We start from the raw sequence: 13468 nt of genomic DNA on the forward strand, positions 1-13468 counted from the left end.
ACAGACGTTAACTGTTCTTATCCTTTCACTAAAGTGTTGAGGATAACCTCAGTCACATTCCCAGAAAAAACAATGCCTTAAAATGCTATCCTCTTTGCTCCTGTAAAACAAACTTGATGCTGCCAACCTGGATATAAGAAGCCAGGAAGCAATCCTTACATGAACTACTGGGCTTGCGCCAATACATTTGTCCAACACAAGAAAATATGAAAGTTATTCTAAAGAGACTGACCCGGCTGCAATTTGTTCCTAGCACCAGTTATTTGGAATATACACACCTGTGCTCCCGGTACGGGGCCAAAAGGGTTCGGTGGTCTCATGACCGGCTGACTGTATATTAAAGTTGGCTGTGTCATTACCGGTATGCCTCCCATCTGTGACGGCTAAAAAAAAAATCCAGACAACATCAAATCACACATAGCATTAATACATTGCAAGTATTTAAGGAGAGAAAGGAAAATGGTAAATTTTGGTCATATTTGGTATATGCAATCATATAAGATCTTTCTACAATATTCTGCAAGTAAAGGTTACTGGAAAGGAACATTACAGCCTTTTCAAGGAATACTCTCAGTAACAACTGAGCCCATTTAATCTCTTGCTGCAAAGATCTGAAACACTAAAATACTTGTTTAAGCACAAGCGTTTGTGCTGGTCCTCTTGCTCCCAAAACTGAGGTCTGACGGCACTTCCCTGCCTGCCTTCGAAAGCACAAGAACAGTTTCACAGATACCAATGCAGAGCTGACGGCGTTCAAGAAAACTTGAGAACTGTATGCACAATTAATGTTAAGTCATTATGCAATCAAAGTCTAACGTTTCTGACACTCTGGCCGAGCCAAACTAAGAGTTTAACATGTATTAATGGTCTTAGAAGTCAGGTTTTATTTATTTTACATAGATGCCCATCTCTGGCACTGCTTTTGGCACTCCCCTCAGGCTTGGGTTGACACCCAGCAGCAGTCCTACTGAAGCAATCCCCATTCCAAGCAGCTTTTCCTTGACTAATCCCGGTACTCCGCCCATCATGCCAACCAGCTGTTCGGGCAATCACATGGTGAACCCATTCAAGAAACCGACCCTGATGAAAACGCTCTACGAAAAAAGTTAAAAATAGCTGCTGGCACAATGCAGCAGCCAGGGAATGCTAAGGTACTAACGGAGTTGCCTGTCCCAGTATGCCCTCAGTCTGGCCATGCTCAGAACTACGGTACCTCCTACTTTTAGGAAAAATTGAACACAAAGGTTGTAAAATGGGTTAACATTTCAGAGATTCCTAGCAGTAAATGTCCTGAGTAAAGTTTGGACAAGCCAGAACAGTTTTCAGGATGTGTTATAAAGCCTACCGGTCATTCTGTAATGGCCCGGCTCACTCGTCCACTCAGACGTTGCACGCTTTTGAACAAGTAACAGCAACGCAGGGTAAGAGAGCTATGGCTCCTATTAATTCCAGTTTCCATTTCACATTGGCATTTAAACCCCACGGTGAAAGCTGCTTTACGGAACACGCAAGATTACTTTCTATACACTAGAAATGTTACCTTCCCCAGCTGCTGAATCAAAATAACCAAGAAAATGCTTCCAGTACCGTCAGTGCAAAGCGGTGTAGATCAAGTTTGAATCAACACTAAAGGGAGTTTAACCACGACTTTGCACAGAACATACTACAGGAGTTCATGGATGGGTAACAGGGAACATGATGCTCTCCCAAAAGACCCTCAAGAACACAGTTGGCTACTTTTGAAGTTCACTTACTGAGCATATAGAAATTATAAATCATTAATCTAATTTGTTTATATGATGAAACATTTAGCTTATTTTTGTTAGACTAATCTGTGAGCCATTTAACAGAATAATTGTTCTCTCCCCTTTTATTCACCCAGCAAAGCTGTGCTACATCAAAACCATACTAATAAAGAAGAGTTAAGGCATATAATTTCAGAAATATTTTAAAATTTGAGATGAGAAAAAAATTTGAACAACTTTTCAGAGCAACAAGCAGCAAGGTCAGGTTTACGTCAAAAGCCTTCCGGCTGGTGTGTCACAAAGATTCAATTCTCAACCAACGCCACAACACACGGCAGTGTCACAAACTCGCAGTTTTGTAGCATCGATCGTTACAGATACCTTCTGCTGAGGTTGGGAGCAAGTATTCAAGGAAGGTTTCACTTCACCGATAAAACATTCCTGTCGTGACTGTAGCTATACTCGCATGATACACTCATTTCTACACCAGTAAAGCCCACCAAGAATAGACACTGTCTTAATTTTAAAAAGTTTATGAAAAACTAAGTGAGGTAAGAAAGGGCAGACTTAATTTCAGACAAAACCCACTGAAGCAGTTCAGAAAACCAGGACTTAATTATGGGGTGAAGAATAAACCAAAAGGAGCTGACAGTCAGTCTTCAGTAAAATAGTTCAGAAAAACATCTGCTACCAAACTGTAAGCAATCAAATGATACACAGCATCTGACTTCTTTGAGTTGCAGGAGTTCCACTTACCATCCCATAGCCCATCATTCCTGTTGGCGTTGTGGCAGGATATGCCATTACAGGTGGTGCCTGGTGCGAAAAACAGTGGTGAACTGAGGGGAGGAGAGATCAGCTGCATGCTGGTGAGACACTGCTTTCTAAAAGGGTCAACTGCAGCACGTAGCTTATTATGAATATAGACTGAAAGACCAAATTACCATTGCTTCTGCCAACATTACAGGAATTCTCTTCTCTTTAGCCAGGGCGTACACGCTATGGGGATTCTCCTACCATGCTTCAATATAAATTCAGCTCTAACATGAATATCCAGCTTGCATCCCCTCTCACTCACCCACTTAGTACAGTGAATTTGAACAGGTTAAAAGTCCTCTCAGTACTTTGCAGATATTTTGGTATTACCCTTAATCTAAGTTGACAGCAATCTTCCTGTAACTTCATAAAAGTTAACAGACAAAACCTGGGGTGAAGCTACGTTTTGTAAACAACTTGGCAACATATAGGTAAAAAAACAGCTGATAACTCTTAGAAAGAAAAATATGTTAAAGACAGTTCTTCATATCCTAACCATATTCTTTGTTCTACAGTTTCATTATCCACTTTCTAAATTAGTATTAACTCTTACGAGGACAAAACACCTTTTTTTTTCAGACTAGAAATTGGTGCTTATAAATATTCAGATAACTTGCTGTCTATCCACTCCACCTCCTGTTAGTCTCTCCTTTAAGAAAAAACAGTAATTTTCGTGCTATTGCTGTGGGGATTACTATTCGTGACAAGACAAAGACCATATGCATTTCTTGGTACACAGAGATTATTGATACAGGAAAGAGGGAAGCGACAAAATATTAATCACACTGGGTTAACTAAAGCAGATAAATTGTAACATCAAGAATAGGACATCAGCAAAGCTGTTTCTGAATTCAGTTCTAAGGTATCAGCTGCCTTTTCATAGAGAGTAGCCAGTGTCACTGGCACTTCAATTGCCATTAGAACAGGTTTCCCCGATCGACAATTATCTAGACTGTGTACTGTCCATATATTTCACTCAACTGGCAAAGCTATCCTGAAAATTACTTTTTTTTGTTTTGCTTGTGTACCCACACCTACACACACACAAACATGCTGACTAAATTTATTTCTGAGTGCTCAAGTATGGACCTACCATCCTTTAGTTACAGAGTTACCCTGCAATAAAAACAGAATACAGGGAAAGACCAATATCACTGTTGACATAAAGAAAAAAATCCTTTGCAATGAAAGACTGCATTCCTCAGACAGCAAGCAGAGGTTATTGCTTGCCCTTTGTAAACTGTCAGCATGGATTTTCTTTTTTCGTATGAGCATTAATGCCATATTAGTCTCTCCCCACTAAAAAAAAAAATAAAAAAAAAATCAAGATCTACTGTAAACGTGGATAAAGTGCCAAGTATAACAAGCCCGTGAGGTTTCATGCAGTTATTCAAACACAAACATTTTTATCTTCATTCAAAATTCACCGAGTGCATTAAAGGCAGCACAGACACACACCCCAGCTCTCTGGCAGCAAATGGTACAGTTTAAAGCAAGGAAAAATAATCTTGGTATTTCCCATGCCATCATTCGAGTCAAGAGCCTGCAGACCACCTATGAAGTTCGTGTATGCTAGGAAAAGCTCAATTTTTGGCACACCAAAGATTTTAAAATGAGAAATGTGTAAATAGCAAGAAGGTTATGAGATTCTGCAACAGCAGTGGTTAATATCAGCATGCCAGTCGATTGCAAAAAGGCTGTGGGTTGTTTCACTTACGTATTGTGGAAAATGCATGCCATTCTGTATTTCCCAGGGAGAACAATTACATAATGCAATAACACTGGATTAGAAGCAAATACTTACACAACAGAATATACACAGATAGCATTTTAGTTCACAAATACATTAAATGTTTACCCCAACACATTCTTGTAATTCAAGTCATTTACTGAGACAACGTACACCTGTGATACTGTCATCATCACTAGGTTTGCAATTGTTTTGCATAGTCCATTTATTTGGTATATGCCTTTTTTCCAAAGATGAGAAAGCCTTATTTTCCAAAGCATATTTATTTAGCAAGCCGCAGCAACTCCACAATAAATAGACCAGCAGAGGAAGACAAACTTTCTCCCCCCAGATTATTTCTGTTTCAAGATTTTTATGTTAGTAGAACAGTTTCACAGGAAGAGAAGTGTCTCAACAGTATCTCTAAATAATAAAAGCTGTTAAGTGTAATGACTTATCACAAGAAGATGTATATACAAGACATGAGTTATTGAACAGATTCAAGCACACAAGTAAACTCAAACCACCAGTCATTAAAGCAGGTGAGTAGTTACGGTTTCTTCAATATCTACACATCCTCCAGTAAGGTCCACAAACATTTCTCCCTACATAAATATCGTGAGTTGATAAGGGACACCCAGTAGGGAAGAGGTGGTGGATCCAGGGAGACAAGCTCTCTCTTTCCAAATCCTCAACGTTGTATTATTGCACTGTGGATTCAACCTCCCCCAGTCAGATGCAATAAATCCTTGGGGGCGGTTTGTCACCTGTTCTGTCCACGTACAGTTCTCCAGGTCATTGGTGAAAGGGTGAGTGGGATTCACATGCAAAAATGTTCTGTTAGCATTGTGAAAGCTATTCATATAAACTCTTAACTACTTTTTTTTTTTGGACATGTAATTAAGAACCCTTGCTCTACGTGCTACCCAAAAATCCTTGCCAATACTACCTGCTAACAACAGACACTATAAAGTTGATCACCAAAATTGACATGCATTAAAAACAATTGTGCACATCGGGGCAGGAAAGCAGTAGTTACGTACATTAAGGAAGCTATAGCCCACATCACTGCACAGACACCTCTACAAGTATCTAGAGGATTAACGTCTCGGCCTGTTCTCACCCCCAGAGCAGGCTGAGTTGTAATGTATACATACTTGACGTATCAGTGCACCTGAAGAACATACTTTTCACACTTCTACTTTTCTGGACTGCAAAGTGGGCCCCCCCCAGAATTCAGTTTTATGTCACTTGAGTGAAACAGGAAGGCTGCTATCGTGCCATGAGAGAGGCTGGTCAAACTCTACTGAAGTTTCTGCTAAACCTGCACATGTCACATCACAAACTATTTGCTAGAACCGCACAGCTAAGAAAAACAAATCCAAGCAGTACACATCTCAAACTGACCAATTTTCTACCACCCTTGTACTGCAACCATAGATCACTTTCCAATTTCTCTGCTATACATCAGCCTGCATATCTCAGTTGCAGGGAACTCACTATTTGCTTACCAACGTTGGTGCATTCCATGCAGTTGTAGGTGCAATCTTGGGTTGCCAGTTGGAACCACCTGTCAGTTTCTTTTCACCTGGCTGAGTCCAGTTTACATCACTTCAAACAAATTTTTTAAAGAATTGTTAGAAAACATTGGATTTTCTCACAAAACTCCCTCACCGTTTCCTCTTGGAAATGTGGCTTCTTTTGTTAGCGAAGAAACTCATTTAGCAAAGGAGCTGATAAAAGGTCTCATGACAGCCTGTTTTGCCTAGGAAAAGTAGGGTAAGACATTCAACATGAGCCACCCCAGCTTTACCTAATCTCAATCAAGTTCCCCAGTACAGGTAAGTTAGTTTAGCTGACTTTTCTTGGGTCAAGATAGTTTAGTTAGGAGCAACTGCATACTAGATTTCTGAATGATTTCAGAGTTGGCACAGATGGTCCCGATAAGCCTGAAATTTGCTAGTTGCATTCTCAACTTTGCTGCTAGAGCAGATGTTCACTACTCTAGAATATGCCCTGCTTCAAAACTCACTTGTCTAAACGTCACTCACAAGTCGGAGGTCGTAGTTTCACAATCTTTAATACAGCTCTGCACACACTCAGATCACACAAAGTATAAGGTGTGCTAAGATTACCTACAACTACAAAGAAACATTTTGATGACCTCATTTCCTAAAGATATGGACAAAGCCTGAAAGGAATCAGACACAGGAGGACATCTTGCCTGCTGTCATCACTGTCACTACCACTCAGTCTACAATCACCTTCCAACAGCTCTCAACAATTCATTATACCTTGTAGGAGAAACAAAGTACAATCCCAAACGTGCTCTGAAGGCTAACATTACGTTGTTATGCACAGGTATGAACCTGTATTCTCATAAAAACTTACTATCAAGAAAATCAAAATGCTCAACATTTGATTAAACATACTCACTTTTTAGTAGTTCCGTTTCCAATGCCCAAATCTGTCACAAAGTAGATAGAGTTACTATTGAAATTCTATTCATTTAAAAGAATCAAATAAGTATTTACATGTTAGCGGTTCAATACTTACTGCCTACAAGATTGGCTAGAGATGAATCCAGATCATCTGACACTAATTTGTTAGGTGGTACTTTGGCAACTGGAAGACTCTGGTTTTGAGAGGCCACTGTTGGTTTTAGGAGACCACCTAGTTCATCAAAGCCTTGGAATGATAAACATAAAACAAGTGATTTGAATCACAGGCCTCATGAATGTTGAGACACTCAATTAAATAGACAGCGAGTTCAACACAATGGCTAAAATACAAAATTTAAACCTAGTGATGCTACACTATACAAGAAGGATAAAACTTATTATGCCTCTTGATAAAGGAGATATTTACTACAGAAAGGAGATTTCACTCCACTAGTTTAACCTACATGACATCAGTTTTACATGGAATGGATTCACAATGACTGCAAAGCAATCAAAATGTAAAACAAAATAAAGAATAAGTATCTAAAGTATTTAAATCTTATAAAAATGCATATGTATTTGCTTTTAGCGGATCACTGGTTTGCCCAAAAAGAATCCGATGTCAAGAGTCTGATGTCAAAACACCAGAAAGTATTTACTTTCCAGATACTCAAAATAACAGAAAGAGTACTAACTATGACTACCATCCAAATTAACCGTGTATGTTTTGATGATTTATCATTTTCTGAAATAATCTTAACATCGAAAGAGTAACATGTAGGCAAAAGAAGTGCCAAAAACGTGTTGCACAGATATATAAAATTAAGATGCAACTTTACTTCTTCCGACCATACTCTACAAACACACTTAATTTCAGTTGACAGCATGTAGAAATGAAGGCTGTTCACTGTGTGAAGTTTTAATGCACAAAATATTTAAGTGAAGGAAATCAATGTCAACATTTCAGCAGGGTACACACATAGAAATAGTGTACAAGGAAAAATTATTTAATTAATAAAGAAAAACTGGATGAAGAATGCTGCTATTGACCTTTTAAAGTCAGCTTTCTTTTCTTCAGCTGGAACACAGTCACAGCAGTATGAGTAAATACAGATTAAGAGACATATACCTCAAGAATAAAGAAAAGTTAAAGGACATACGTCATCTATTTTAGTAAGTTTCTTACCACCAGAATCTAGGACAACATTAGAAGATTTGTTTCCAAACACAGACTCAAAGTCAACATTAAGGCCAGCTGATGGCTGTGGTTGAGCAACAGGAGATGGAGGGAACCCTGTGGGGAAAAAGAAAGAAGTTGAATGTTGTTATACAGCATTTCCCATGAATCCACCTTCTTTATGCAAGACAAACCAAATAAATATGTAGATTGTTCAAGTATGGCAGAAAGACTAGGAACCTCAAAGGTGCAGATTACACCCTGACACTGAGAAGCATGTAAGAGAAAGAGCTGGAAGCAGTTTATTTGAAGTTTACTTGGAGTTACTCCTCCAAAGAAAGGTTTTGTCTCAAAAACTGGACAGACAGGCCATAAAGACACTCCTCCCCTCAGCTGCTAAATCTCTGGACTAACTATTCACGTCTTCCTTATTCCTTTTCCAAATACAATAAAAATATTGAGGAAACAATCACCACGCTTCTCCAGGAAAAGAAGCTGGCTGGGTACAGAATCTGTTTCAAGATTACCTGCCTGAAGATTATTCCCTCCAAGTTTTATATGAGTTGAGCAGTTCTCTTAGATACAACTGGAGTAAGATCCAAACCATCCCAAGGTGCCTGACTAGTAATGCCTTCGATTAGACACTCTTAACACTAATAGTTTTTAAAGCACACACTTAGTTATTTTTGGACACACATTTTGCAGGCGACCATGTTTTGCAGGTAAGTTTCTAGTAATTATGGCAAGATACGGGGAGTTAAAGCCAAGTTTCAACTCCGATTCCTGTCTGAACTTACTCCATTTGTCTCCTCCTATGTATCTGTAAAGCAGTGTTCTCCAAATACACAATTTTTTTCAATACTGTGAAAATTTATTGCAGTACAAAGCATTGCGTATGATGTTTGGCAGTATTAAGTTGATAGTTCAGTAACATGGAGGTCAATACTGATTTGTTTCTAAAATTGTATTTTTTAATGTTATATATGATCACGCACACAAGCATGCACGTACATCATCTTGATATTCAGGAAATTACAGAAGGAATTATTACTTTATATGAAAAGCACCAAAAAAATGCAATGCCATCTTGAAAACTCGCTCTTCCGGTTTCTAACAGAAATTTTGATGATATGGAGAGATAAAAGAAAAGGATCACAAATACTTCAGCAGTAAAACATCGCAGTGAGCGGAAATAACCGATGAAGAATACTTCTTGGATTTCATTTAGCTTGCCGTGACAGCACCTCATTTCAATCTTACTGTTTTCCTGAAATAAGTCACATTTCACCTAAAAAATTAATAACTACAGGATGCTATCCTTGAACATAAACTTCACAGAAAAAACAAATTTGGATTACCTGTTCCTTCCTATTTCTCTTAAAGGAACATACAACTCATAACTCAAAAGCATCCATCACCAAGAAGTTAAATAATGTACTTTTCATCAAAAACAAATCAAAGAAAACAGCATACAGCAAAACATGGGAAGCAGTAATGCGGGGAAAAGATAGGGAGTAAACAATCAACCAAACAAAATGAGTATCTTTATGACAAGTATACCATCAAGTTGTAACAAGCCATTTCAGAGACTCTGAACTGCGGATAGAAATTGCTTTGATGGGATGTCCTGCAACTCTAAAACCATGCCTGTACCAATAGAAAACTTGATTTACAATAGCTCGTATTTTTCTTTAGAAAACGGCCTTAACAAAACAAGCTGCATTTCCTGCTCTCACATTTTAGGAAGTTTCAAGCTTTATGAAGCTAATGAGACAAGATGAGCCAGAAGACAAAACAATACATAGGACTCCTTTGAATCAGCCTCTGAAAAAGATCAAATCCTACTCCTGGTATCAACCACCACCCCAGGGCATTTTGTCTGACATGGATGTTTTGAAAGGTGCAAAGGTCAGTATTTTTAGTGGAGTTCCTTCGAGGGAATAAACCAAGGCGACTTGACAGAAACTAAATCATCCTGCTTTTTGGATATGGAACAAAAGGGAACAGAGTCATACGTAGTTATTTAACCTTTCGTTAAATGACTCCAGCTAATTTCTATTCAAAGACATGAAACCAAAATGTGACTTTACGGTGCTTTTAAGAACTAACTCTTCCACAAATCATTTATTGAAGGTATTCCTAAACCTTGCACAGCAACAATGTTAACGCTCCCTGTTCAATCTGGTTTAGATAGATTATCATCTGTGACAGCCCACAGCCCATCTAGCAACTGTCGGGATGGTATTCCAGAACCAGCGTCAGTACTGGGTTACTATACAGACATCACACAGCTGCACAAATGATCAGTCGGTAATTTAATGCAGCGGATACCTCTTTCTCATGTTCTGTTGCAAAGCTTTGTACTAGTATAGTGCACTGTTTAAGAGTAATGTATCAACAGAAATGCCATAAGCAGCAAGACCATCCCAATCCCTTTATCTTAAAAGTAACAAGGTAGAGTTAAGATGAGAAGATACTTAACAACATGCAAATCTTGTGTGTGGTATGTAGCAACATGTAAACTACAAGAGATCCTGAAATGGGGAGATACTCATTTCGTGTTTAGACTAAATACGGCTTAGTTTAGCACAAACTGAAAAAATATATACCATTTGTGACAACACACCTAGCACAAGCACATGAATAAAAGTTGGAGCCGCCATAATAATGCACTTCTGTAGCCAATAACACACCTACTAGTTCTAGGCACACAACACATTCAAATGTCTCTGTTTGTGGTCAGGCTGTGTCTCATTACCTACCTCCAAATAGACCAGCTACAGAAGAAGGCTCATTGCGGAAATGAGAAGCATTAGGGTAAGCTTGAGGACCACAAAAAGAATCTGATAAGGCGTATCACACAAGAGAGAAAGCCAGGAAAGGAGAAGAGGGAGAGTTACAGAAAGAGAACCAAGATACACTGTTTATCTGCTATTCAAAAATTTAATTTCAGGTCAGTCTATAAATCCACATATACTAATAACATAGAACCAATGGAATGAAATCAATACACATCAGACATACAGCAAGAAACAAGTTTACATTATCTATAACACAAAAGGGGAAAGCACGGTTTCAAAGTTACAGCTATATTAGGATAAATACTTCTTTTTTTTTTTCCCAAGCAAATGCCATGTTTTACATCCTTGGAAGAAACGAGTGTAAAAGCTTCAAGGCATTTGTCTTATACCTGAAGTATAAGGATACAGCCCAATAGTGGATTCATATTTGGTTGTCACAAAGGGATTTAGTTCAGTAAATGGATTGTAATGATCTAAAGAACCAGAAAGAGTTATTTTAAATCCACATTCACATTATCGCAGCACCTTGTTTGTGCTACAGCTAAAACTGCATTTACATTTCACACATCAATGTGTCAGGAGGTCACACTTTGGTTCTAGATATATCTTTAGAGAATGAGACATTGGAAGGGAATGCAATGTATCAATGCCATCCATCTCCAGCGACTTCAGGGCTGTCGTGTGATGAATACTACGCAAACCAGCGAGTACCACAAAAACCCACCAGGCTCCTTGTTCACAGCCCTGCGCTGCCGCAACTTATTTTGTATGACTGCAGAACAAATTATACAGAGGAAACTGATCTGACTGAATAATAACCCTACTAAAAAAAAGCTGTATTTCAAGTGATCATTCTACATTCACATGAACCATACAAATTTTATTGGAAGTGCCAGAAAGACCGATTAGAAGCATAGGCCAGATTATTACGCAGTAGTACCAGCTTAAAAGTATTCGTATACTACTGCCTCAGCCAACTAATCCTCCCTGGGAATTGCGGAGAGAAGTTCACAGCAAGAGCTCTTGTGCTTGATCTTGCTTGCTTTCTCTCTCCACTAACTAAAGACAAGCTAGGAAACTAGATAGCTAAGGTGACAAAGTGTAGGTGGTACGAGTATCTCTAAAGAAATCCCTTTGTTTTATCTCTGTTAACAAGTATCAGAGATATCAAAGATTTCTTTGTTGTAAGAGTCTGGATTCTTCTGTGATCAATCCTAGTGGGGTTCAACCTGCAAAAAGAAAGCCCTGTTGGTGCAGCACGATTGTCTTTAAACCTAGCTTTGCTTAAGAACAGAACTGACATGTAATTAATTGATTTTTAGTCTATGGAAGCTAACTTAATTCTTCATATTGAAAAGTAATCAAATTACTATGTAGCTGCACCAACAGAAATGTTAGAAGGATTTCTGATATGACAGCCATGCTGAATCACCTCCAAAGCAAGATTTCAACAGTTTTAAATTAGTTTATTGCCTAGTGGGTAAACAGTTTGAGTAGACCATGCACCAGAATGTGCGTGGCTTTACCAGTTTTGTTAATACCAACAGGACTGGGGGAAAAACACCCACTACCAAAAAAATTAGATTAAACTCCTATGTTTAAAAAGAGCATTTCAACCTGAGGAACAAAGAGGTAGCATCTTCTTTTCATTCTCAGGCATACGTACTATTTTACCTTAAAATTCCTAAGCCTAAGAGACACTGTGTAAAACCGCACTCAAACAACTGCTTTAACTATAACTAAGTTCCTTTACATCAGGTAGGATCCCATCTAGGTAGCCAAGCAAGGACTTTAACACCATTTCCATGGCACAATTACTAAATCAAGTTCTAACATAGCACAAAATCAGCCCCAAATGACCAGCTTTTAGTTTCTGAAAGGCCCCACAAACATACTTTAGAAACTGAAATAATGTTAAAATTTTTAGGAAATAGGAAGTGAGTTTAAAATGGTACTTTACCAACAAACATTTCATGTGTGGGTGTCCTACTGGTGAAAGTAGATACATCAGAAGACACAGACAGATGAGCAGCATCGTTAGTTTTTGTAAGGAAAGGATTTAGGTTTGGAATGGCATCATCAACACTATCAACAGTAGCAGAAAAAGGATCTGTTCAATTCCAGAGAGCAAGAGAAAGAAGAAAAGGGAGATGGATTTAGTTACATGCTGCTTCCTAGGCATAGAAGAGTAAGAGTTAAGAAGAGTCCAGGAATTATAGTTTTCTCCTGGCATCTCTAAACTTGGGATGACCTAGCTAATTGTTTAATTGTCAAATTGTCCAGAATTATCCGTTCCCTGCTCAAGAAAAATACTACAGAGATTAGCTACACGTTTACTTTTTTTTTAAAGTAATACCATCTTGGTCTTACGAAGTGTACTTCTTCCACAGTGTGTTTTATACTGAAGATTAGTATGTTGTTATTCTTTGAACATGATCGCTTTTTGCTTCACTCAGTCATGTCCTGACACTTGCAACAAATTCTCTGGAGCAGAGACTGCCTCTTAGCATAACAGAACCCCAGGTGCTAAGTGAGGATTCGATGCAATACCATCCTGAGGATAGCTTTAAAAACCCAAACAAACAAAAACAACGGAGCTGCACTTCTCCTCCTTCTTCAAACTGTGTTTATGGATTTTTTTTTTTTTTTTTTTTTTACTGGGTATCATGAAATTTTCAAGAGCTATGAATACACCAAGGTAGCGTACAGGACAAAAGCACTTTCCTTGCTACCTGGGGCATCAGGAGCAACAAGCTTCT

General features: G+C 38.5%; 1 protein-coding gene across 10 annotated transcripts in view; it reads right to left on the reverse strand.

Annotated features, from left to right (window-relative positions):
• PICALM (phosphatidylinositol binding clathrin assembly protein) overlaps nucleotides 1-13468 on the reverse strand; it is a 68294-nt gene that overhangs the window by 8477 nt on the left and 46349 nt on the right. For 4 of the 10 annotated variants that reach the window (XM_076328408.1, XM_076328405.1, XM_076328411.1 and 1 more), the window contains exons 13-21: nucleotides 12670-12819; nucleotides 10671-10751; nucleotides 7918-8025; nucleotides 6847-6978; nucleotides 6727-6757; nucleotides 5802-5901; nucleotides 4279-4302; nucleotides 2502-2561; nucleotides 279-383 (exon numbers count right to left, since the gene is read on the reverse strand). In XM_076328408.1, the coding sequence (XP_076184523.1) occupies nucleotides 279-383; nucleotides 2502-2561; nucleotides 4279-4302; nucleotides 5802-5901; nucleotides 6727-6757; nucleotides 6847-6978; nucleotides 7918-8025; nucleotides 10671-10751; nucleotides 12670-12819 (791 nt within the window). Of the gene's footprint in view, nucleotides 1-278; nucleotides 384-2501; nucleotides 2562-4278; nucleotides 4303-5801; nucleotides 5902-6726; nucleotides 6758-6846; nucleotides 6979-7917; nucleotides 8026-10670; nucleotides 10752-11098; nucleotides 11183-12669; nucleotides 12820-13468 lie in introns of all 10 variants that reach the window. The other 6 variants (XM_076328414.1, XM_076328409.1, XM_076328407.1 and 3 more) reach the window with 6 other exon arrangements.

The sequence above is a fragment of the Aptenodytes patagonicus genome, chromosome 1, assembly GCF_965638725.1.
Source record: "Aptenodytes patagonicus chromosome 1, bAptPat1.pri.cur, whole genome shotgun sequence".
NCBI classification, from domain to species: domain Eukaryota; kingdom Metazoa; phylum Chordata; class Aves; order Sphenisciformes; family Spheniscidae; genus Aptenodytes; species Aptenodytes patagonicus.